This window comes from Hyperolius riggenbachi, chromosome 10, assembly GCF_040937935.1.
Source record: "Hyperolius riggenbachi isolate aHypRig1 chromosome 10, aHypRig1.pri, whole genome shotgun sequence".
Taxonomy (NCBI): Eukaryota; Metazoa; Chordata; class Amphibia; order Anura; family Hyperoliidae; genus Hyperolius; species Hyperolius riggenbachi.
In genome coordinates, this window is record NC_090655.1 from 134,115,600 (window position 1) to 134,142,494 (window position 26,895).

At 44.2% G+C, this 26,895-nt stretch overlaps 1 protein-coding gene across 6 annotated transcripts in view; it reads right to left on the reverse strand.

Annotated features, from left to right (window-relative positions):
- Positions 1-26,895, reverse strand: part of CDH23 (cadherin related 23) — a 1,682,716-nt gene that overhangs the window by 132,399 nt on the left and 1,523,422 nt on the right. For all 6 annotated transcript variants that reach the window (XM_068258239.1, XM_068258230.1, XM_068258228.1 and 3 more), the window contains 2 exons: positions 16,972-17,105; positions 1,493-1,702 (listed from right to left, as the gene is read on the reverse strand). In XM_068258239.1, coding sequence (XP_068114340.1) covers positions 1,493-1,702; positions 16,972-17,105 — 344 coding nt within the window. The remainder of the gene's footprint in view (positions 1-1,492; positions 1,703-16,971; positions 17,106-26,895) is intronic.

Genomic DNA, 26,895 nt, shown 5'->3' on the forward strand with positions numbered 1-26,895 from the left:
TGCCTCAGCCTGACTGTGCCGACTATAGAGAGAAGATTAGATCATATAACAGAGATAACACAGCTACTGTGCAATTAGGAAAAGCTGCAGTAAGCCAGACCACATTAGAAAAGGCATAGGAACTTATAGCATAGAAGAAATAAAGATAAACAATTTGTTACAGAGTCTCTTTAAGGTGGGCCCAGTGGAGAGAGCACCCCCGGGGGGAGGGTGGGAATGTTGGGTTTTACACTGTTGATAGTGTTCAATTACTTTTATTCTGAACTGAATACATCCGGACTCGGATATAAATAATCTGTAGGCCTGTATTCTACATGGTCTCCCAAGATGTAAGGACTCTTGCACTCTTAAGAGGGGAATATCCTCTGATTTGTGTGACCCTGATGTGATGTTATTAATACTCCTAACATCTTGGTGATATATAAGTAATCTGTAATTTTGAGAAAACCAAATAAAAATTGTTTTAAAAAAAAAAATGGTCAGCCAATATATACTGTATATCAGAGGATCATCATTCAGTCTGGCCACAGACCTATACAAAGTCTAGCTGCAAGGAGATGGGCCGTATGATAACTTGATATTCAATACATTAATTTTATGGCATTCAGCTTTCATAGACAAAGCTACATGCATGGACATATTTATAAAACTTCGAACAGATCGTTCACTGGCAAGATACTATTTCATCTAAAATAGCTTTTTTTATTTCTCTTCTGCAAATGTATAAAAAAAATTGATCACCTGAGAAAGATCTCCATTTTTAGATTGGTTACCACTATATTAGCTGTTCAGTGGTGCTATGTTGGCAATGGGCTACCTCTATATGTGCTTTGCATTCCCACCCCTGCTTACATCTCTTTGTCATGTCCTTGGCATGTTTTGCAGAATGTGTGTGTGTATATGTATGTGTAATATATATGTATATATATATATATATATACACACATACACACACACTAGTAGGCCTAAGCTGGTTACAATAACGGGCTCTAGGCCTCCCTCACAACCCCCCTCCCCTCCCGCCCCTGTGACCGCTGCTGCATGTCAGCACGCATGCGTGCGCACACACTGCCACCCTCCTGGCCCCGTCCTCCTCCTGTCCCAACGGCCGCTCGTGTGCCATATATATATATCCTGAAGTGGCCCAATGTACAACTCCTCATACTGGGACCAATAGCTCCTTAGCTATGCCATTGTTTGTTGCCAAACGGTGTTTGTGATTGTCATTGTGGGGGATGCTGCGTGGAACAATGGAGAACAGTAGAGGCTGTTTACATGTAGAGAAGTTGTGATATATAGACAATGTGAAAGAGTATGTGCCCTGTATCCCAGAACTATTCTCCAGGGAACGAAATCTAATTATTGTTTTATAAATTTAGTGTTGCAAAAGTAAATGCAATTTGAAAAGCTGAGAGCACAAAACTGGTAATTGTTATCTTCTTTATAAAGAAGTCCCAAAATCATGGTAATTCGTCGCAAATGGTAGACTTACATTTTCATTGATGAAAAACGCATTGTCGCCATTTCCTCCAGTTATATTAAAGGTCAGAATTGCGTTGCGTCCAGCATCAGCATCACTAGCAAGAATCCGAGTGATGGGTGTTGATACGGGTGTATTTTCACTGATGGTTATATTTAGCGGAAGATTTAGGAGAACAGGATCATTGTCATTAATATCCAAGACACGCACTTCAACAACAACCTAAACAGGAAAGTAAGGAAAAAGAAATATTACGCCAAAGTAGTCACAGAAACATCACTAATAATCACATCTTTAAAACAATCTCTCTTCAATTCTCTACAATATGGCAGTGTCCCTCAACATATAGCGCTCACCTCTTTAGTAAAAGTTTTTCCAAAGTAACTCCTATTGTGGAAACATAGTTTTAGAAATACTGTGGCCCATAACTATTAGCAGTACTTCACAATTGTGTTTTAACTATAAGGGCTCAGACACACTATAAGCGCTTTTCTGAGCGCTTGCGATTGATTAGCGCTTTCTGAGCATATTTAAAAATCGATTCGATTCACTTTTTATTAAAATCGCGTACGCTTAAAAACGTATGCGATCGCTGCAATTTTTATGTGATTTTATTGTGGTTTTAATGAAAGTGAATGGGAACGAATTTTAAAAAGCTCTCAGAAAGTGCATATCAATCGCAAGCACTCAGAAAACCACTTATGCATTTAGATTTGTTCATATATAATTTTACCTTTTTTCCTTCCCAAATTCAAAGCTTAATAGAACGGATTGCTTTTGGTGCACACCGTGGATTGATGTAGGTTGTGCACACAGTGGATTGATGTCATCTGATGGGGACTGGAACCAGATTCCTCAGGCGACTTAGCTTGGCCAACGCTGTGGAACTGTTGCTATGCGCTTGGACTAAGCGCCGCAGATAAGACATTACGTGGCGGGAGGGTTAAGTGGCATGAACACAGGTATAGACAGTTCAGCTCAGCTGAGTTGATTCGTCTTGGTGGATCGCTGGCTGAATGGCAATCAGGGACTGCTGTAAACACACCGGATTATCGGCTGAGGTGCTTGTTATTGGCTGCCTCAGCTGACTTTAATCTAGCGTGTGTATAGCCCGTGGCGTGGCTTAGCGCACACACACACACACACACACACACACACACACACACACACACACACACACACACACACACACACACACACACACACACACACACACACACACACACACACACACACACACACACACACACACACACACACACACACACACACACACACACACACACACTAGGGTACATGTATCACATGCTGAAAGCTTGGTAACAAGGGACCTTTACATGGATATCTAATGATTGGCCAATTTTACCACCTCCAAGTAGGGCAACGGTCAACAGATTTTAAATACTATGAATAGATTGTGTAGATAAACGGTCATACTGCATAAAGGTGGAAAAATTGGTCCATGATTGTTCAACTGAAACTGAAGAAGCTTAAGAATAGGCATTTTCTCCATGACCATCTGAAAAAAAAATGTAATATTTCACTGAGCAGTAATAAGCATTTCTGACCAAAGAGCAACCCCACAAAGTACACATCTATTCCAGTCACTGCTTTGCATAGCCACCTCTTGTGTGCGTCTTATATTTCAGCCTCTGGTGGTGCTAGCAAGTAAAAAAGATCATGGCCTTCATGGTGGCATAGTGGTTAGCTCTCTTGCCTTGCAGCGCTGGGTCCCTGGTTCGAATCCCAGCCAGGGCACTATCTGCAAAGAGTTTGTATGTTCTCTCCGTGTCTGTGTGGGTTTCCTCCGGGCACTCCAGTTTCCTCCCACATTCCAAAAACATACGGATAAGTTAATTGGCTCCCCCTAAAAAAAAAAAAAAAATTGGCCCTAGACTACAGTACTTACACTACATAATGGCAATGGTAGGGATTAGATTGTAAGCTCCTTTGAGGGACAGTTAGTGACAAGATATATATATATATATATATATATACACTGTACAGCGCTGCGTAATATGTCCGCGCTATATAAATACTAAATAATAATAATAATAATTCAGTTATCTTCTCTCTTGAGTGGTCTCACTGGAGATGTTTGCACTTCTTATCAATAAATTACAGGTTAAATTCCCAGCAAGCATGAAAATGCCCCAAATATGTTTGATTTTTCTTTTGACCTACTCTTTAGTACCCTAAGTGGGTACTAACCTCAGTAGAAGGAAACAGCTGGATAAGCCAGAGGCCACCCCCATCCCCCCTCTACCTCACCGTTCCAGAGCTGCGATTCCCTAAACCTCTTTGACATGGGCTTGTCAAAGAGGGCAGGCCGGGAGTTTATCAGGTTCCAATCCACCCGTGTGCTGCTGCCTCTTCCAAAAGATCTGGAAGTTTATGCGGGCACACTACTATGCAAGCATGGTGTATGCGATTATGCACCAACACTTGGCTTAAATCATGTAAAAGTCCCACCCCCCCTTCCCTCAAACCTTTAACAAGTGCTATTCATTTTGACAGCCAATTGGATACCTTATCGTGCCCATGCATCTGGCCAGTCCTGCTACTGTTGTACCTCCTTTCTGATTAAGACTGCCTGACTACTCATGATCTTTATATTACCTAGCTTGTTTCTGGATTTGTCAGTCTGCCACCTGCCTGGATACTGTTAATGTCATAACTGTGTGTTAATCCAAGTTTCATAGATTTGCACCTAATAGATATAAGGTGATACTAGTGTTTAATAAGGCCAATGTAACACAGTTGATACAGATGAACAGAGTTACCCTTTAACGTTAGACTCAGAATTTTCCATTGCTGACATGCTAAAGCCAAGATCTAGTACTGTGTGAGTCTTTTCTCTTCTTAGGAATGTCTAAAGAGATAAGCAGTGCCTGGTACTGCCACCCCCATCTCAGATGAGTCGAGTCCCGCAAGCCATGGCCTTGATGTAACTATGTGAACAGGATGTGGAAGAGATTGTTTACTGGAATCGAGAGCAGGTGCAAAGCTGTGTGAATCCTCCACCCTTTCAGGGTGTAAGAAGAAGAGACTCTCAGAAATGTACATTTTTATTGGACGAGTAAAGCACATCATGACTACGTAATTTGTGGTATAAGAATCTGTGCACAGCGGAAGTGCTGGCAGAAACCTTAACTGCCTGAATCTTTTTTACTTGGCTTACCTGGTTTCTCCATGTATACATGTGAAGCTTTTGAATAAAGCCATATTGCTTTCCTTTTCATCTCCTGACGTATTTTTGGAAATCTTGGTGTATTGATAAGTAAGAGACTTTCACATATGGTCCTTCGAAAAGCCGGAATCGATTCTGTTTGGCCTGGGGTGCATCTCTGAAAACTGGGGGTGATGATCCCAGTCATCCCAACAAAATAAGTCCTCCAGGGTGAAAAATTCCCTGTAAACAGGGGCAAATTTTCAGAGTGCTATACCCAGACGGGACGGAACTCGAATCCAAGAACCAGGATTTCAGGAGATGCTGTGAAGAGCAGAGGGCTTTACCTTTTTTTTTTTGGGGTGTGTTTGTGTGTGAATGTGTGGCCGGCCACGGACTGAGAGGATTACATTGATTGTCAACACTGAGAGCTATCAAGGTGCATCAAAAAAGTAAGTAGATATTTGATTTCATTCAAGTACTGCATGACGGTTCAGTTAGCTGGGGATACCTGTGATCTGTAAAAAAGCTGACAATCTTACCAAATTGTCAGTCGTGGTGTCTGCGAGGTGGAATAGATCCTCAATGATCGGATGAGGACATACAGCGGATACCACGCAATAGCCACAGGGCAAATTTAATCCAGGGCTCAAGTGCAAGCCGAATTTAATTCAGGGCTACAACAGCCGGGTTGGATTCAGGGCTTAAGTGCAAGCCGGATAATAGCCGTGGTTACCATCACTGATTTGCTAGACTGGGTAGTAATTCTCGTAAAGCGCGCCCGAGTTACAGCGGCATTCAGTGAAGCGTACTATTCAGCAAGTCGGCCCCAGCACAGTATCGGTACACTGGGGGGCAGCGGCGGCTGAGTAGTTATATCATAGGAAACAGATCACAGGTGCCCCGGAATAGAATTGTCAGGCAGGATGGGGCAAAATGCAACTAAAGCTGAACTTCTCTGTGCAACAGATGATGAACTTCTCATGCATCGTAAAGACCCTCGCTTGACAGAGAAATGCGAGGTCTGGCATGAGATGTTCAAATTCCCGGGTCATTTGCACCCAAAACAATGCAGGGCATTGATAAAGGCTATAGAGGAGAGAAGTAAAGGGAAATTAACTTTGCAGAATAAATATGGTTTGCAATTGGCGAGAGAATGGCGAGATGAAGCTGACAAGCGTAAGAGGGAACTGTGCTCCTTTTATTTTGGTAAGAAAGCGAGTGATTTGGAAGGGGAATATGGTCACAGCGTGACTATACAGGATTTTGAAAGTGAAAGTGATAGTGACAGTGGAGATGTGCATGGAGCTGGAGCAGCACAAAGGCAGAGATCCCAATCCCCTCAGCGAGCTCCAGACCACAAGTCAGGACTTACAGCCCGCACCTCAAGTACAGGAAACATAAGTGAGCCCACAAAGTCCAAACCTGTTAATAGACAAACTGAGGTGACAACGTCTGATAGACAGTTGCGGGAACGAAAAACATCAGAAGCCCGAGGCAGAGCATCCTCAGCCTCGAACATCAAACAGGAGGTTGATCAGTTAGCTGTGACAATGGGAGATCTGAGAGCAAGTGCAAATAGTGAAGAACAGCCATCTCAGACCCCACCGAAATATACCAACATTTACCCACCACTTCCACACCCTCAATTTCCTTCCTATAATCCAGGTGCCATCTTTATGCACCCGATGGCAGCCATGTCACAGCTCCCGGGTTCTGCCCTATTACCTTACCCATCTTCCACTGCATTGCGACAACCAGCAGTGACCATTTCAGTGCCTACTGAAAAGTGCAACCCTAAACCCGCAATGCAAATGCCTATGATAGAGCTCCCAAACGGAGCAGGGCAAACCATACATGTTTACAGACCCTGGACAGAGGATGACATGTTGAATGCAATTAAGACTATACCTAGCCCGAGAGAGGATGTGATTGAATGTGTTAAACAACTGACTGAGTTGAGGCGAAGTTTTAAGCTGACTGCCACTGAATGTGAGAGAGTTGTGAGAAGAGTCTGTGGTACTGGATGGGTTAATATCGAGGGTAATTGGAGTGCATGGGGGCCTGGACGACTTGCGACTGACCCGCCAGTGGAGTTGGATTGGGAGAGCTCAACCTTAACCACCAGGTGGGATGAATTGATCCAACGAATGATAACATTTTATAAGATCACCCCAGATTTTACCAAGCTTTCTACGATTTCCCAGAAAGCAAACGAGACTGTGGATGATCTGGTTGCAAGGGTCATGGATGCTTTTGAAAAATACAGTGGGTTGCAAAAACCTGCAGTGCTTGATGGCACTACACCATGGGAACAACAGCTCAAAGCACAGATTGATAGGGCTTTAAAGGAAGAATTACAGTGGACAATCCATAAACATTTGATTACATGGCGTACGTGCAGTGTGACAGAGTTTTTGGAGTATGCCAGGCATGCGGAGAAAATTCTGATAGAAAAGAAGAAGCGGGGACAGAAGAGACATCCTGCTGCGGCAGCCTCCTATTCCTTGTCCACCTACAACCAGGGCATGGGAGAGGAGGGTGCATACAGCGGAGATGTCCCCGTCCACGTAGATTTGTGCGTGACTATGCAGGAAAACGAGAAAGAGGGGAATGTTTCATTTGTGGAAAGCGGGATCACATTGCATGTGACTGCCCAGAAAATACGGCCAATCAAACCAAGCAACAAACCCATTCTGCATGACTAGGCAGGGAAGAGTTGAGCCGTGACACTATTGTGATTGAGATTGATTATGCTGACACAAGAAAGCCTGAAATCCTCTTGTCTGTATCGAGTGTTAGAATCATGTTTTTGGTTGACACTGGTGCATGTAGGTCAGTCCTTGGGACTGGTTTAAATATCCCGTGGGAAAGGTTGGGTACAGTTGTAACACGAAATGCTGGTGGAGGGTTTGAAGTGTCCCCAACCACAAAACCTTTGCAGGTTTTAGATGAAAAGTCAGGCAGAGCTGTGTTTTGCAGTTTCATAATCTCTGCAAGGTGCCCAATTAATCTGTGTGGCAGAGACTTGATTGGTGATTTAAAGTTGACTATTGCTCCCGGTCCAGAGTCACTGCAGATCCATCGTGCTCCAATGGCAGAAGCACCTGATGTGCATTGGTACGGTATTATTCTGCCAAATTCACTCCTGAACTGGATGCAGCAGGATGCCGGTCCAGCTGATACATTTCAGGAGGTAGTATGTGTGGCACACGTCACCACACATTACATAGCAAATGGACGCAGGGATTTGGACTATGAGCAAAAGTTCCCAATGAGGAGAAAAGTCTGTGTAGAGATTACCGGACTATGGGAAAATGCAGAAGGTTATGTTCTGTATGAGGTTTCAATCCCAGGCTGGGACAGTGTTGAGACAGACGGCATCCTGCAGGATGAGCTGTTTGCTGTCCCGAACTCCGCCCCTCATGCTTCACTGTACAAACCGAAGTGGGGACGTTGGGACACGGCCGGGATTCTATTGAACAAATGGAAAGAAGAAGGTGGTGAGGGCATTTACTGCCCACGCCACCTTCAGACCACGGGAATGCTGATACACCTGACTAAACGACCTGAAGAATCTGACAATGTTGACTTTGCAGATGCGTCCTGACATGAGTTGTCCAGTGTCCCAGACAAGCTGTGGGCACAATCTGACACGGACGTGGGCCTGATAAAAAACTCAGAGGAGGTCATTGTAGTTGCTAAAGGTACATACCGGCCTTATAAAAAACAGTATCCACTAAAACCTGACATGGTTGCCGGCATTGAGCCCATAATACTTGGTTTCCTAGAGAAGGGTGTGCTCATACCTTGTGACTCCTCCCCCTGTAACACGCCCATTTTTCCTCTGGCCAAACCTAATTCTACAGAATACCGTTTAATTCATGACCTTAAAGCGGTAAATGAAGCAATTGTGCCGCGAGCTCCAGTGGTTCCCGATCCCAACACAATTCTAAATGAGATCACCCCAAGCTGTCAAGTTTTCAGCATAGTCGATTTAAAAAATGCTTTTTATTCTATAAAACTTCATCCTGACAGCAGATTTTGGTTCGCTTTTACGTTTAAAGGGAAAAGATACACGTACTCGAGACTCCCGCAAGGATACTGTGAAAGTCCGGCGATCTTTTCACAAGAGATAAATAGGTCTCTAGAATCTTTCCCTGTCCCTGATGATTGCAGACTCCTCATTTATGTCGATGATTTATGTATAGGTGCTCCAGATGAGAAGAGGTGTCTGCAACTCACAGTGCAACTGCTCTGTTTCTTAGCAGAACAGGGCCACAAGGCCTCACGTAAAAAACTACAATTTTGTCAGCCCACTGTTAAATATTTAGGACAACTCATTTCAGGTGCAGGACGTACTATTGAGGATACGCGGGTACGAGCTATCCATGAGATACCAAAACCTGTGACAAAGAAAGACATGATGACGTTCCTTGGGACCCTTAACTACTGCAGGGCCTGGATTATCCATTGCTCAGCACTGGTTAAGCCTTTGTTCAATGCCATCCACACTGACCCAATGGCAATGACTGACAAAGTCACCTGGACAGATGACTTGACTATGGCATTTGAGAGGTGTAAGTCTGCGCTGAAAGATCCCCTGGTTTTAGCCTTCCCTGATTACACGAAGGTTTTTAAACTGTATGTTGATTGCAAAGATAAATGCATGACAGCTGTGATGACACAAACTTGGGGAGACAAACAGAGGCCGCTAGGTTTTTATTCTAAGCCTTTGGATCAGGTTGCATGTGCTTTGCCGTCTTGTGTACAATCTGTTATTGCTGCTGCGATGGCTGTTGACATAACGGCCACCCTGGTCCTCTACCATCCACTAGAGGTTCTTGTTCCCCACGCAGTGCATGCTCTTTTGTTGCAGGATAAAATGACGTTACTTACTCCTGCCCGTCACCTGTATTGCACTGCCACTTTGCTGGGTCAGCCTCACCTTACAGTGAAACGCTGTACCACACTCAACCCAGCAACTTTACTCCCGACCCCCGCTGCAGAGGGTGATGAGCCTCAGCATGATTGTGTCACAGAGTCACAAAAGGTCTTTCTACCCAGAGAAGACCTGAAGTCCGAACCAATACCCGGAAGTACACTCGTCTTTGTCGATGGCTCTGCCTCCAAAGATGCCTTAGGAGTGAACAGAGTGGGATATGCTGTTGTTACTCTGAATGCTGTTTTGGAGTCTGGTCCCTTACCAACCTCCTACTCCGCACAAGCTGCAGAGATTCATGCACTCACTCGAGCCTGTGTGCTGCACAAGGGTGAAGTTCTCACTGTTTACACTGACAGCCAGTATGCGTTCTCTGCTTGTCATACCTACGCTGCACAGTGGAGGAACCGTGGCATGTTAACTGTGGCTGGAAAACCAGTCCGTCATAAAGACTTATTGCAACAACTCCTTGATAGTGTACTGCTGCCCTTGCAGGTAGCTGTGGTAAAATGCATGGCACACATGCGTGATGACTCTGACGTTACCCGTGGCAACAATCTTGCAGATGCTGAGGCGAAATTGGCGGCGCTACGTTCTCTCCCAACTTCTGAGCCATCCCATCACATCCCATCCCTTCTGCCCACCACAGCTGCCGCCTCCCCTTCACTCCCTGACACAGATCCCCCTCTGCCATCAGCCCCCTCCCCTCACATCATTCCATCCTCTGCAGCGATTACCACTGATCTATTAGTGGAATTCCAGAGCAATGCACCAGCAGCTGAAAAATCTCACTGGGGAAGAGCACATGCAACTGTTAATAATAGCGGCCTCCTCTGTGTCAATAATGCCTTATGCCTTCCCAGACTTTTGTACAGATTATTGGCTCTTGTGTTACATGGGGTCACCCATGTCTCAACGGGTGGTATGATGGCTACAGCCACCAAATATTTTTACTGTCCGGGCATAAGCACCTTTTTTAAGAAGTTTGTCTCACAATGCACTGTATGTGCTCAGCACAACACAGGAAAGGGATTAAAGCCACCTATTGGTAAAACACCTACACCACATTACCCCTTTCATACCATTGCACTGGATTACATTGAACTCACCCCTGCAGAGGGAAAGAAATATGCTCTAGTGGTGCTAGATATATTCTCGGGGTGGGTGGAAGTCTTTCCCACTGCAAAAGCTGATGCACTCACAGTTGCAAAAGCGCTGACAAGAGATATTATTCCGAGATGGGGCATACCAGAAAAAATCATCAGTGACAATGGTAGCCATTTTGTGAATGATATCATTAAACAGTTGACAGTTACTTTGTGCATAAACGTTAGGCACCATTGTAGTTATCACCCACAGTCAGCAGGAGCTGTGGAAAGAACAAATGGTACAATTAAAAACAAACTTACTAAAGCTATGGCGGAAACAGGGAAGAGTTGGATATGGTGTTTACCCTTGGTATTGTTAAGTATGAGAACAGTGACAGTGAAAGGCAAGTTGTCACCATATGAAATTGTGTTTGGCAGGTCCTACAGAATCCCGGCTTTTGATGTAATCTGGGATCCCCCTGAGGAGTGGGAACTTGCAGACTACTTAAGACGCACCTGTAAACAAAGATCTCATGTACCGGGGAACCCTCCAAAAGAGCCGGATGTAAGTGAGGATCACCCCACGGTGGGAGGGTCCTTACCAGGTGTTGCTGGCCACACCCACAGCGGTCAGAATAGCCGAAAAAAGTTCGTGGATACATTTAACTCACTGCAAAAGGGCACCCATTCCCGGTTCAGGGACAGAATAGACAGCATCCTGTGACGGGAGGTGTACGCTCCTGGGCCCTGGAGTGTGAGGAACAGTTGCCTGAGCTCCAGTCAAGACAACGTCACAGCGGGTGGAGGGAATATTAGAGATTTTCCTCTATTCAAAGCGGGCACAAGCCCTGAACAGGATAACTGAGGAGCTAGATTAGGGAGAGTTGGGGGCCCGTTTAATTCTCAGAGTTCTTGTCTTTAAAAAAAAATAAAAATATGGGGATCTTGGATACAGGATACTTTAACACTCCAGGTGGAAAGGGAGTCATTATTGCTATGCTTTTCATTGGGACATTGTGGATGGTGTTAGAAGCCCTAGAGCATTTCCAAACACCTCCTTCAGCCTTTCCACAAACTGATAATGTAACTCTCAACCGACCAAGGGTTAAACGGGATGCCATAAATGTAGAACTGATGCGAAGAGGCCAGGTTGCTGTAACAAGAGAACACCAGAGCTTAGTGTTCTGGTATAACTCTTCACAAATACAAGTGGCGACTTACACCTTTGACTACTGCCAGGTTGTACAACGTTGTAATTGGCACTGCAGCCTTTATGAAAAAGGACAATTTTTCATTTGCGTGACTGATGACCATTGGGGGAATAAATGTAGTTCTTGGGAAGCAGCTGCCTGGAACACAGGTACTGACTGGGGATACAGACCTGATCCTGCCATGACTCGGGTGGACAGAAATGGGGTGCCCCTTCGCTCAAGGATGACCTTAACAACAGCTGGGGGAGCCTGTATACCAGGAAAGCAAGATAGTTCCCAGCGCCTGACCCTGAATATAGAAAACCCCAGCCCTGGAGATGCAGGAACGTACGTGTTAGGCATGCACGTCCCAGGGTATACAGGGGGGCCTCTGGGGAAGTTTTCGCTCAGGGACATGTACAAAAACCCTGAGTTCAAAGTCATGGAGCATGAAGATCAGGAACCATGGGTACAGGCCCTGGCTAACCCTACATTTGAGGAGACCATTGCCATGGAGACAGGATATTCAGATACTAACATGTGGCTTGAATGGATGAGGTACACAGCCAAACAACACAATATGTCAGATTGTTATGTATGTGCAGGAGCAAGGCCACACCTTGGCACTGTGCCACTTCCCCTTCCAGAAGGAGGTGAGAAATGTTTTCTGTCACTCTATAGGAGTAAGGGTCAAACCCCGGCCACAACAGATCCACTCTGTAAAATGTGGATTGACCGATACCCATTGAAGGAAGGTACCCCTGATCAAATTGACCACTCAGCAACTGTGTACAAGGGAAACTATACCTGTTATAACAGTACGAATTCAGGTGGAGTAGATGTGGGTGAATTTCCCCCTGATTACTGTGCTGTAATGAAACATGCAGACCCTTTCCTACTATTTCATCAGACACACTCCCTTAGTGATATATACTGGTTGTGCGGTGATCTTAAATTACGCCCTAGATTGCCACCAGTATGGAAAGGTCACTGTGCACTGGCCAAACTCATTATGCCCATACACATGTTTAGAGAAAGTGACCAAGAGTTTGAAAAAGAAGCCCACAAGATATTTAAGAGAGAACTTAAAGGTAACCTGGACCCACATGTCTATTTGGATGCAATAGGTGTCCCCAGAGGGGTTCCAGATGAATTTAAAGCCAGAAACCCAGTGTGGGCAGGGTTTGAGTCTTTAATTCCACAGATCACTATTAACAAAAATGTGGAGTGGATAAACTACATATATTACAATCAGCAAAGATTTGTAAATTTCACGCGTGATGCTCTGCAGGGCATAGTTAATGAGTTAGGCCCCAACTCCAAAATGACATTTCAGAACAGAATGAGCCTGGACATGATGCTTGCTGAGAAAGGAGGAGTTTGCAAATTTCTGGGACTGGGTGGGGCCTGCTGTACCTACATTCCCAGTGAAACTGGCCCTGATGGACGGGTGACAGAAGCTTTGAGGAAACTGACTGACCTATCAGACGAGTTAAAAAGAAACTCTGGTGTATCAGATTCCTTTACAAAATGGTTCAATGACTGGTTTGGAGACTGGAAGGGTTTCCTAAAAAATGTTGGTACCATGATACTTATTGTGATACTCATGTTCAGTTTTTTTGCTTGTTGTGTCATACCCCTGGCCAGGAAATACTTGGGCAGTTTCATAAAGCAAAAAACTGATGCAGCCATGTTTTCATTCCAACATGAAGAATACAATGACAGTGAGGAGGAAGACAACTTTATGGGGAAGCACAAATTCCCAAAAATTGACTTCTCAGTTGTGTAGATTGTCTGATAGTGGATAAGATAGTACACTAGAAGCATTAGGCGTCATATAAAATACATATATACTTTGCAATGCTACAAGGCTACAAAGAAAGCAACTGCTAGCTTACATTACTTAAGAAGTGTTTCAAGTCTATGTAGTTGAACCCCTTGCCACCTTATACGTATATATGTGCAACAGGGGGGTATGTTAATGTCATAACTGTATGTTAATCCAAGTTTCATAGATTTGCACCTAATAGATATAAGGTGATACTAGTGTTTAATAAGGCCAATGTAACACAGTTGATACAGATGAACAGAGTTACCCTTTAACGTTAGACTCAGAATTTTCCATTGCTGACATGCTAAAGCCAAGATCTAGTACTGTGTGAGTCTTTTCTCTTCTTAGGAATGTCTAAAGAGATAAGCAGTGCCTGGTACTGCCACCCCCATCTCAGATGAGTCGAGTCCCGCAAGCCATGGCCTTGATGTAACTATGTGAACAGGATGTGGAAGAGATTGTTTACTGGAATCGAGAGCAGGTGCAAAGCTGTGTGAATCCTCCACCCTTTCAGGGTGTAAGAAGAAGAGACTCTCAGAAATGTACATTTTTATTGGACGAGTAAAGCACATCATGACTACGTAATTTGTGGTATAAGAATCTGTGCACAGCGGAAGTGCTGGCAGAAACCTTAACTGCCTGAATCTTTTTTACTTGGCTTACCTGGTTTCTCCATGTATACATGTGAAGCTTTTGAATAAAGCCATATAGCTTTCCTTTTCATCTCCTGACGTATTTTTGGAAATCTTGGTGTATTGATAAGTAAGAGACTTTCACATAACCAACTATGCCTGCCTGCCCTTGACCTTTGCCTGGATACAGTCTATGTCCGCCTACCACCTGCCTATGACTGACAGAATATGGCCTTATGGCCTTCTGCTTCCAGCTCAACTAGACTCTTCTCACTGGGGTGTCAGAGTTCTCTCAACCACTAGTTTGGGGTACCCTAAGGTGTGTGACATGGTAGGCACTAGACTGTAAAGTCCATCGTCCCTTGGGGGGGGGGGCCTCTTGACTAAAAACCCACTGTCTGAGTCCACACCCAGGCAATACTGCATTCTACTAGTAAAAGGGTCAGCAATGTCCCTTAAGGGGTGAGAATGCGGCTGGAAAGTGGAGGAGTGAATTGGAGGGTGATGGGACAAAACGTTGCCAAAAGCCTGCCTCTTCCTGTCGGAAAATTTGACTCTTAACTAAAGTCTAAATTTCAAAGGAGGTATCATTTAAGGCCCTTGTACACTTGCCATTATACATCAGTAAATATTATATTTGTTGCAAGAATTTGCCAGTTGGTATTCTTAATAATGTTTGTTTGATTTTTGCATGACTTCCTATGGTGAACTTTACCGCTCTTTTGACTAATCCTAGGCATACACTATACAATGACAAATCATTTATATCATCTTCCACTTATAGACCATTTTATATGCCTTGCAACTTGTGCTATTAGGTCAGATCTCAACAAAGACTGTTATATTCATTCATACCACATTCATATTCTCTAATAGTGGGAACACACCAGTGGGGTAACGATACGGGCTGCAGCCCCTGCACCCGCGGAGTGGGTCAGGGTCTGTCCAGGGCCGTTTTGGGAGCAGGAGGGGTCGTAGCATGAGGGAAGAGCATGGCCACCAACATCGGTGGGGAAGGGATCACTCCCCCCTCTCTCACCTCAGGCTCTCCCCTCAGCACTCCCCCTCCAGCATCAATCATTGGCAGCAGCGGAGGGCAGGAACACATACCTCCCTGTGTTCCACCCACCGGAGGTTCCGCTCTTTAAGTGTCTGACGCTACTTCCTGTTTATCAGCATGAGGCACATAGAAATCGGACCTCCGTGTTGGAACACATAGAGGTATGTGTTCCTGCCCGCCGCTGCTGCCAATGATTGATACTGGAGGGGGAGTGCTGAGGGGAGAGCCCGAGGTGAGGGAGTGAGGAAGTGGCCCTCCTCCCCGCTGATATAGGTGGCCATGCTCTTCCCTCATGCTGCAACCCCTCCTGCCCCCCAAAACGTACCTGAGCAGGCCCTGGAGGGACATTAAAATTTTCGCAGGGGGGCCCCGTGATTTCTAGTTACGCACCTGGAACACATGATACATTTTCCCGTCCAATCGATAGATGATAGAACGGGAAGTTATACTATGTGTACATTTCCAAACTGCTAACAATCGATTAAAATAATCAGTTTTCCGATGATAACTTCACAAAATCAATTCCTTGTAAATCGCTGGAAATAATTGCCCGATCCACGTCGATCCCTTTGATTTTCGTAGAACGGATGGGAAATTGTATCATGTGTTCCCAACATAATGCCTGGTACACACAATACAATTTTCCATCAGATTGATGGTCAAATCGATTATTTCTGACAGGACTAATCTGTTTTTCTATTGGTTTTCTGATCGATTTTCCAATCACTTCTATGCCAAATTGATCAGAAAAACGTTTGGATATCAGAACGGATCTGTCGGAAATAATCATTTTCACCATCAATCTGATGGAAAATTGCATTGTGTGTACTAGGCATTAGATTGTAAGCCTATTTGACAGGGCTTTCCTTCTGCTCTTCTCCGCCTCCATAAGTACTCAGTGACTCATCTGCTACTTTTATCCCTACTTTGCAATCTGCGCACGATTGTTTATTGCTACATCTCAATTTTGTGTACCATTATTTAACGCTACTGATTACCCAGAAAGCTCATGGTGAACCAGAACGCCTAGGAGTGTGTAAAGGGCTGAAATGGATCAAAAAGCTTTCTTTACTAAAATGCTGTGCCAAACAGAAGTTTGCCTTCTTAAAACAAAAGTTATTTGCGATTATTCAGGTTGGAGTGAGCTATGAGGTGTCCTGCAGTGCATCATTGCTGAATATGCAAATCATTTCTTAGTTGTCCCTGACAGCTGGGTTGTACGGCCACCTTTAGCACTTTATAAATAAAGCTTAATAATGATAAATTCACTGATAAGCTTTACAAGGACCAACAAATAATGCAAACATATTACAGCAAATGCAGGCAGGTGAATTATTCCCCTTAGTAACTGAACACAAGGGAAGAAAACAAAGCTAAAGTGGATGCAATCTTTATGATGATGATTGCCCCAGAGTATTATAGTGCTTTTAAAGCACTTGGAAGGTGACCAGACCAGCACTCATAAGCAAGACATGAAATGGAGCAGGAGAGATCTGCTATTAGGAACACAACTTGCACTTTAGGTTCCAATTTTCTTTTTTTTCTTATATACAACGTATCTAGGCAAAAATGACTTTACCGTAGAACTAAATGGAGGATTGCCTCTGTCCTTCGCCATAATGGTGATGTTGTACAATGCAATGTTTTCTCGATCAAGTTCATAGTCCTTTCTTACTCTCAAGTCTCCTTCTACTGACGAGATTACAAACTCCCCTTTCATAAGAAAAGCAGAAAAGAAAACTCATTTTGCAGGTTATTGCCATTATATAATGCATTCAATCACTTACAGCAGTGGCACAATGTATAAAAGACATGTTAGAAGGAAAGCATGGCATATGTGAAATATGGTTATGGATTATAAAAAACCTTTTCCATCTCACCTAGTTCTAACAGTACCGGTATTCAAGAAACGGTTTCACTGTGACTTATACGTATATATGCCTCTGACTGACGTGGGGAATTTGGGGTATGCAGTACATAGTGTAAATAAGCATGCATCATTTATTATGTAATTATTTTATTAAATGAATCAAGAAATGATAGGAGTGTGGTAGGTGATGTTGCTGGCTTCCTGTTATGAAAAAACTCTTTTTACCTCATTGTTGTACTGATCCTTTGCCTCTAATATCTTCTAAATCCCAGACTCAGATGCAGGCCCCAGTGTAAAGCGTCACATTCATGGTAGACAGAACTGCATGCCGAATCTTTGAGGGCTCGAATCCACTACAGCGAATCTGCATGCAGATTCGCATAGCCAATAATAGTCAATGGGCCCGTTTCCATTTGTCAGGAAATCTGTGGGGTGGACTGTGCAGAAAAAATCTGCACAGCAGAGCCATCAGAATTCGCACACGGCAAGGCTAGTGTGCGATTCACATGTAATGTATTTAATAGGGTTTTCGCTATGCAAATTTGCATGTTTTCGAGTAAAATCACTGTAAAAAGCACACAGGCACTGACATGGTTAAAATCGCATACTTTCAAACATATGCGAATTTTAATGCGTTTTCGCGTTAAAATTCACATGCAAACGCGTACAAATTCGCATCCGCATGCAAATTTGTTTATGCATTTTCCGCAAAGAAATCGCACCGCATTAGTGGAAACAGGCCCTAAAGTGCCACCTTACCCCACCCATCAGCAGCTGCTCTATCATGCAGTAGTCTTTTCTGGCCTCTGCATTAAATAAAACAGTTATGTCTGTGTATGTATAATGTTCATGCCTGGACCTGTAGCTATAGCAATCAAGGTCCAGTCACTAGGAAGGACAGTTAGGGCTTGGGTTATAACTGAAAGAAAACTGATTTTCAAAGTAATGCCCATATTTTCCTACGGCACTTTTCACACTTAAAGGAGTTCTTTCGCGAAAAAAGTAGGCAGTTAAAAAATGTGACAGATGACAGGTTTTGGGCCAGTCCATCTTTTTAAGGGGGATTCTCAGGGCTTTCTTTGTTTTCAACAGCATTTCCTGAACAACAGTTGCAAAATCTAACTGACATAATAGTGTGCAAGTGATTAGGGAGGCCGGCTGGTATCTTGCTATTTTGGCAGTTAAACTGTTGTTCAGGAAATGCTGTTGAAAACAAAGAAAGCCCCGAGAATCCCCCTTAAAAAGATGGACTGGCCCAAAACCTGTCATCTGTCACATTTTCTAACTGCCTACTTTTTTCGCGAAAGATCCCCTTTAATGCGTTTTGACTGAAAGCTTTTTCACAATGCACTGCTATGGAAAAAGACGTACTAACACACTAACGCACACCAACTGATTAAATGTAAATGGGCCCTTAGGGTATGTACACACACTAGATTAAAGGGACTCTGAGCAGTGCAGAAACTATGGAAAGATGGATATCATTTTAAAGCTCTTTTTCTCCTCTTTCCAAAGATATATAAACCACCGCCCTACACCTTGTAGGTTTCGCTATTTCGATCGCGAAAATAGAGAAAACTAAAAGCCGTAGGGCCGCAGTTTATGTGTCGTCAGAAAGAGGAGAAAGAGAGCTTTAAAATGATATCCATCTTTCCATAGTTACATTGTATTACACAGGGCGACTTTTTCTCAAATTCAGCAGCTCCATTCAGCAGATTGGCGGTTTATATATCATTGGAAAGAGGAGAAAGAGAACTTTAAAATGATATGCATCTTTCCATAGTTTCTGCACTGCTCGGAGTCCCTTTAAACCTAGCAGAGGGCAGAGGCAGCCGCTAAAGACTGCCTATGCCAAGAATCTAGTATGCGCATGGCAGCCGCCAACTCTCCCCCACGCATTGGTAAAAAATCTGGCCTGCAGGATCATCTCAACTGAACGCTGCATAAATCTATTGTTTCCCCTGGTTTATAACATACTAGGTTTTTGCTTTGTTCATAAAGCATTTTGTATTTTTGTTTATTGCCTCGCTGCTTGAGTTTGCAATGCTGACATCATGTGGTTATATCAATACTGCTTGATTAGACTGAACAGTGGGGGGTCCCAACTGGTTTTAAATGTGAACTAAGAACTGCACCCCACCCATGTTGTCTGTGCTGCTGGGCAGACATGACTCTTTGTGGCCTGCATTGTAACACTATAACTCTTTAGAGTCGTAATAAATGTAAGACTACATCCTTTCTGCTCATGGTTAAAGCTTTTGCCCTTCCCACACCCTCTCCACAGTGTGTTTATACAAATAAGTTACATAAAATAAGCTGAGAAATGGATTCTTATTGGTTATGATAAGCGGTATACATAGGTATTATAAATCTCTAGTGCTGGTGCCAAACAGTTAATCCCTATCAGTAGTAGGAGAAGGTGGGCTAGGTCAGGTGATCTGCTTCATCCTGAGGAAGAAACACTTGCGGTCCTGGCAATAATGAGCTACTGGATGCAGCCTGGAAGGAGCCAAACAGGTACTATCAGTATGTATTGAAAAATGTTTAGACAGGCAAAACTATATGGGGGGGGGGTGCACATATCTTAATGTTTAGGACACACTAAAGGTGCACTATTGTGTAAAATTTAAAATAGGTGAAAACAACTAAGTAGTATGTTTTTCCAGAGTAAAATGAGCCATAAATTACTTTTCTCCTATGTTGCTGTCACTTACAGTAGGTAGTAGAAATCTGAAAGAAGCAACAGGTTTTGGACTAGTCCATTTCTTCATGGGGGGATTCTCAGGGATTTATTTATTTTCAAAAGCAATCAGTCAATGGCAGTTGCTCTGTCCAAACGCTAAAAAACTGTGTAGCGAGAAGGGAGGCCGGCCAGCATCATTGTTTAAATGTTTTTTAGGGAATATCTTTATAAAGAATAAAAGCCTTGCTGAGAATACCCTATGAAGAGATGGACTAGTCCAAAACCTGTCGCTTCTGTCAGATTTTTACAACCTACTGTAAGGCCCAGTGCACACCAAAACCGCTACCAGATCCTCAAAACGCTACAGGTTTTTGAAGCAGATTTTCAGAGCGATTCTAGGCATGTTTACAGAGGTTTTCCAAACATGCCTAGCATTTTCTGTAGCGTTTTTGTGTAGCAGATGTCATATATTGTTACAGTAAAGCTGTTACTGAACAGCTACTGTAACAAAAATGCCTGGAAAACCGCTCTGATCTGCATTTTTCCGAGTGGTTTGCGCTTTTCCTATACTTAACATTCAGGCAGAAACGCTTCTGCAAACCGCAAAAGTGCTGCAGGACCCACTTTGCGGTTTGCTAAAAACCTCAAACCGCTGGTGTGCACCAACCCATTGAAATACATTAGCCAAGCATTTTTAACAGGCAGAAGCGGTTTGAGAAACCCTTCAAAAACCGCTCGGTGTGCACCAGGCCTAAGTAACATAGGAGAAAAGTAATTTATGGCTCATTTTACTCTGGGAAAAACATACTTCTTATTTGTCTATGTTTGCACATATTTAAAATTTTTCGCCATAGTGCCCCTTTAAAGGAAACCTGTGATGCACAAATTTACCTACATATTTCAAGAGGAGTAAGCCATTAGGTCCTCCCTCCAGATGCTTCCCCTGTCCTTCTCCCCCAGGCAGTTCCAGCATTGAAGCATGGCCACACTGCGCCTGTGCAGTGGCACGTACCCACTTGGGCTTTGGCAGAAAAAGCTGAGCCCAATCGAATCTCTCCTACTGCACATACGTATTTACAGTGGCATGGACCCAGCCGGGCACAGGCCAAACAGGGCCATGCATGTGCGAGCCGTTAATAAACCCTTGTGAGGCCTGGTGCACACGAGCGGTTTTTGAAGCGTTTCACAAACCGCTTCCGCCTGTGAAAACGTTTGGCTAATGTATCTCAATGGGCTGGTGCACACCAGCGGTTTGAGGTTTTTAGCAACTGCAAACGTGGGTCCTGCAGCACTTTTGCGGTTTGCAGAAGCGTTTCTGCCTGAGTGTAAAGTATAGGAAAAGTGTAAAGTATAGGAAAAACGCAAACCGCTCTGAAAAATGCTAGTTCAGAGCAGTTTTCCAGGCGTTTTTGTTACAGTAGCTGTTCAGTAGTGATGGGCGAACATCCAGATGTTCGGGTTCGTGGGGGTTCGGCCGAACATGCCCCCGATATTCGGCATGTTCGGGCCGAACCCCGAACCCAACCCGAACATGTCCCTTTGGGGCCCCTATAGGGTCCCAGCATAAAGGGAGAGCATGCCCCGAGCGCGGGGGGGGGTCGGAAATGCCCCCCACCCCTCCCCGCTAAGCTCTCCCTTCTGCTGGACCCTATAAAATTAAATCTAAGTCCCCCGAAGGTACCTTGCAGGCTGGCAGGAGGAGGGCAGGAAGCGGGCAGCCGGAGAGCATAGGCGCTAGTACCATCTGATACTTCCGCCCTCTCTCTGACACACTTCCTGTTTACATTTGTAAGTCACGTCAAGAGAGAGCAGAAGTACCGCGATGACGCGTACAAGGGTACGCGTCATCTACATGATGACACGTACCCTCGTACGCGTCATCGCTGTACTTCTGTTCTCTCTTGACGCGACTTACAAATGTAAACAGGAAGTGCGTCAGAGAGAGGGCGGAAGTATTAGATGGTACTAGCGCCTATGCTCTCCGGCTGCCCGCTTCCTGCCCTCCTCCTGCCAGCCTGCAAGGTACCTTCGGGGGACTTAGATTTAATTTTATAGGGTCCAGCAGAAGGGAGAGCTTAGCGGGGAGGGGTGGGGGGCATTTCCGACCCCCCCCCCCCCGCGCTCGGGGCATGCTCTCCCTTTATGCTGGGACTCTATAGGGGGCTTTGTTCGGCCGGACACGGCTGTTGTCGGCCGAACACAGAAGGCCTGTTCGGGTTCGGGCATCATGCCCGAACACCCTCCCGAACACCATGAGGTGTTCGGGGGGTGCCGAACCGAACTCGAACAGGCCAAAATCCGGGCGAACCCGAACAGTGGCGAACACTGTTCGCCCATCACTACTGTTCAGTAACAGCTTTACTGTAACAATATATGAAATCTGCTACACAAAATAGCTACAGAAAACGCTAGGCATGTTTAGAAAACCTCTCTAAACATGACTAGAATCGCTCTGAAAATCTGCTTAAAGCGGAATATAACCCTGCATTTCAACTTTGCTCTAAAACATTATTTACAGTATATTATATGCAACCAGCATTTTTTTTTTACTAGACCAGCATTGGAAGGGTTACACAGGGCTTTAAAGTTCCTGGAGATTTCTGCAGACGCATCTGAAGCTGAAATAGATACATTTTGTTTACATAAATGTATCTGAGGCCCAGTGCACACCAAAACCGCTAGCAGATCGTCAAAACGCTAGCGGTTTTGGGAGCAGAAAGCAGATATTTGGCCGGGTGCACACCAAGCGGATTTTGTATGCGATCCACCAGCTGCATCAGCCAGTGAAAACGCTTGGCTATTGTATTTCAATGTGTGGTGCACACCGGCGGTTTGAGGTTTTTTAGCAAACCGCAAACGCGCAGCAGGAGGCGCGTTTGCGGCTTGGCAAAAACCTCAAACCGCCGGTGTGCACCATCCCATTGCAATACATTAGCCAAGCGTTTTTCCAGGCGGATGCGGCCGGCGGATCGCTCCAAAAACCGCTCGGTGTGCACTGGGCCTAAGTGTTGAATGTGACTCACTCTCTCTCACTGAGAAGGAGCTTGGAGGACAGCCAAAGAGTGTGTAACATTTATCAATAGATACATTCAACTAAATAGAATGTATCTATCTGAACTTCTGCATATCTCTCCACGGAACTTGAAACCTCTGTGTTTAACCCTTCCAATGCTGGTCTAGTAAAAAAAAATGCTTTTTGCATATAATATGCTGTAAATAATATTTTAGAGCAAAGTTGAAATGCAGGGTTATATTCTGCTTTAAAAAACCTCTAGCGTTTTGCGGATCTGCTAATTGTTTTGGTGTGCACTGGGCCTCAATGTTTTTTTTGTGGGGACAATGATGGAACAGCCCGATTAAGGAGGATGGGGGAATCCCATGAAGGATCCATAGGCTTCCCTCTTCAGAGGTAAGTACCCCAACTGGGCACTTTTCCCCTACAGGTTTCCTTTAAGTCCTAAAAAAGTCTGGAAAGGTTAACAGGCTTACTTTAATTTTCTCCTAGAAGCTGCATTAGTGTGCTGCACTGTGCTACAGTGAGCTCTCCAGGCTATTCCTTTTAACTCAGAAAACATAAGGTGCTTAGATTATAGTAGTGAGCTTCTGTGTACATGCTACAGTACACCGATTATGACTGCCTTTTCCTGACTGTAAAGCTTTTGGATTAAAATAGATAATACATTATTATATACAACAGCTGTTTCCGCTACTAGCTTCTTTCATCATGGGTGGTAATTTTCATAAAGATGACAATACTGTTGGGCAAAGATGGGTTCAGGGCATGTTCTAGTCTTTTTGCTGCCTGAAGTAAACATTGAACACTAAATAGTGTTTTAAAGTAAACATCGCAAGGAACCACCCCTGAGGAAGAGAAAAGGAAGATCAGAAATCATGGGACCACCTCAAGAAAATGTCATGGGGCTCCCCCATCCCCTTAGTAGGAAGTGCAGCCAAAATCTGCCCACACTACCCCCCAATAATAAATGCAACCAGTATCTGCCCCCTCCCCAACCCTCCACGCCTTTTGTTATTTGCGAGCTAATAGGTTAATAGACCTGGAAAAGAGTAAATGTGGCTGGCCATCTTTCCTGCATGTCAGTGAACATTCGTGACCATAGCAAAAGTAAATAACATTTTTGTGTAAGCGACTTCGTAATCCTGAGTGGGGACAGGTCTAATCTCCCCACCTCACTTAACAGTGGCTGCTTATGCGGTAACCCTGAGTATACTGCACATACTCTTTCCACACACCTTCATTTACCAGTGCATACTACAGTACACTATATTGGGCTCTCTGTGTCCCACTTTTTGTTTCTCTTGCATAAGTAAAACTGACTGTCTGTGTGCAACTGGATTTGTGGAGCCCAGGAGAGCTTCATAGGGCTTGATTCACAAAGTCGTGATAACTCTTATCACAGTCTCGCTAGAGTTTTTCACATGAGAACCCAAAAAGCCAGCACCCCCCAACTCAGGTGCTGAAAGCCCCAACCCTGGGGCACCTCTGTCCCTAATTTGGGGTCAATAGCAGAGACGGAATTGGAGTTAGGGCCTGAAAACTCCAAAAAATCATCATACAAACAGCCCAAAAAACGCCTACCATTTGTTTGCTGCCTCATATCTCTGCACACCAATTTGAGGGTGCCTGTCTCACTTGAGAGATGGAAAAAAGCTACCTGCCAAAAAAGAGGAGTTTCAGGTCTGCTCTGCCTGAACCCAAAGGGCCAGCACACCCCAACTAAGGGTGCTGGTTGCCCCAACCCTGGGGCATCTCTGACCCAAATTTGGGGTCGATGGCACTGCCAGAATTGAAGTCAGTGCCCCAAAAAAACCCTAAATCATCATTTTTCAATTGTCATTTTCCAACTGCAAATTTTCAACTGTCACTTTCCAACTGCCATTTTCCAACTGCGACTTTTCAACTGTCACTTTCCAACTGCCACTTTTAGAACTGTCACTTTCCAACTGCCATTTTCCAACTGTCATTTTCCAACTGCCGATTTTTTCAACTGCCATTTTTCAACTGCTATTTTTCAACTGTCACTTTCCAACTGCCACTTTCCAACTGTCACTTTCCAACTGTCGATTTTCAACTGTCACTTTCCAGCTGCCATTTTTCAACTGTCACTTTCCAACTGCCACTTTTTAACTGTCACTTTCCAACTGTCACTTTCCAACTGTCACTTTTCAACTGTCACTTTCCAACTGCCACTTTTCAACTGCCATTTTCCAACTGCCACTTTTCAACTGTCACTTTCCAACTGCCATTTTCCAACTGCCACTTTCCAACTGCCATTTTCCAACTGCCACTTTCCAACTGCCACTTTCCAACTGCCATTTTCCAACTGTCACTTTCCAACTGCCATTTTCCAACTGTCACTTTCCAACTTCCATTTTCCAACTGCCACTTTTCAACTGTCACTTTCCAACTGCCATTTTCCAACTGCCATTTTCCAACTGCCCTTTTCCAACTGTCACTTTCCAACTGCCATTTTTTTACTGTCACTTTCCAACTGTCACTTTCCAACTGTCACTTTCCAACTGCCATTTTTCAACTGTCACTTTCCAACTGCCATTTTCCAACTGCCACTTTTCAACTGTCACTTTCCAACTGCCACTTTCCAACTGCCATTTCCCAACTGCCATTTCCCAACTGCCATTTTCCAACTGCCATTTCCCAACTGCCACTTTCCAACTGCCATTTTTCAACTGTCACTTTCCAACTGCCATTTTTCAACTGTCACTTTCCAGCTGCCATTTTCCAACTGCCACTTTTCAACTGCCGCTTTTCAACTGCCACTTTTCAACTGTCACTTTTCAACTGTCACTTTCCAATTGCCACTTTTCAACTGCCATTTTTCAACTGCCACTTTCCAACTGCCACTTTCCAACTGCCATTTTCCAACTGCCATTTTCCAACTGTCACTTTCCAACTGTCACTTTCCAACTGCCATTTTTCAACTGCCATTTTCCAACTGCAATTTCCAACTGTCACTTTCCAACTGCCACTTTTCAACTGTCACTTTCCAACTGCCATTTTCCAACTGCCACTTTCCAACTGTCACTTTCCAACTGTCACTTTCCAACTGCAATTTTTCAACTGTCACTTTCCAACTGCCACTTTTCAACTGTCACTTTCCAACTGCCACTTTCCAACTGCCATTTTCGAATTGTCACTTTCCAACTGTCACTTTCCAACTGCCATTTTCCAACTGCCACTTTTCAACTGTCACTTTCCGACTGCCATTTTTAAACTGCTACTTTCCAACTGCCATTTTCCAACTGACACTTTTCAACTGTCACTTTCCAATTGCCATTTTTCAACTGTCACTTTCCAACTGCCATTTTTCAACTGTCACTTTCCAACTTCCATTTTCCAACTGCCACTTTCCAACTGCCATTTTCCAACTGCTATTTTTTCAACTGTCACTTTCCAACTGCCATTTTTAAACTGTCACTTTCCAACTGCCATTTTCCAACTGCCATTTTCCAACTGCCATTTTCCAACTGTCACTTTCCAACTGCCATTTTCCAACTGTCACTTTCCAACTGCCATTTTTCAACTGTCACTTTCCAACTGTCACTTTCCAACTGCCATTTTCCAACTGCAAATTTTCTATACAGTATTTTAGTAATGTTTATGTGATTATACACCATCTCCTATTCCCTGTGTAATTATTTTTATCCCAGTATATTTAATAACCAATTCCAGTTACATTTTGTAATTCAGGTACAACTGGGTAATAGATTTATTTACATACTCAGTGGCGCACAGAAGGGGGTGTTCTGGGTGTCTGGAACACCCCTCCTGCACCGAGACCGGAAGTGGGGCTGCCGCATGGCCTGGCCGGCTGAGGAGAGAAGAGAGAAAAAAATGATGGAGGCGCCAATAAGGGATGCGGGAGCCGGTGGCTTTATTCCTCGCTCCCTCCCTCCCTCTGAATGCCCCCACC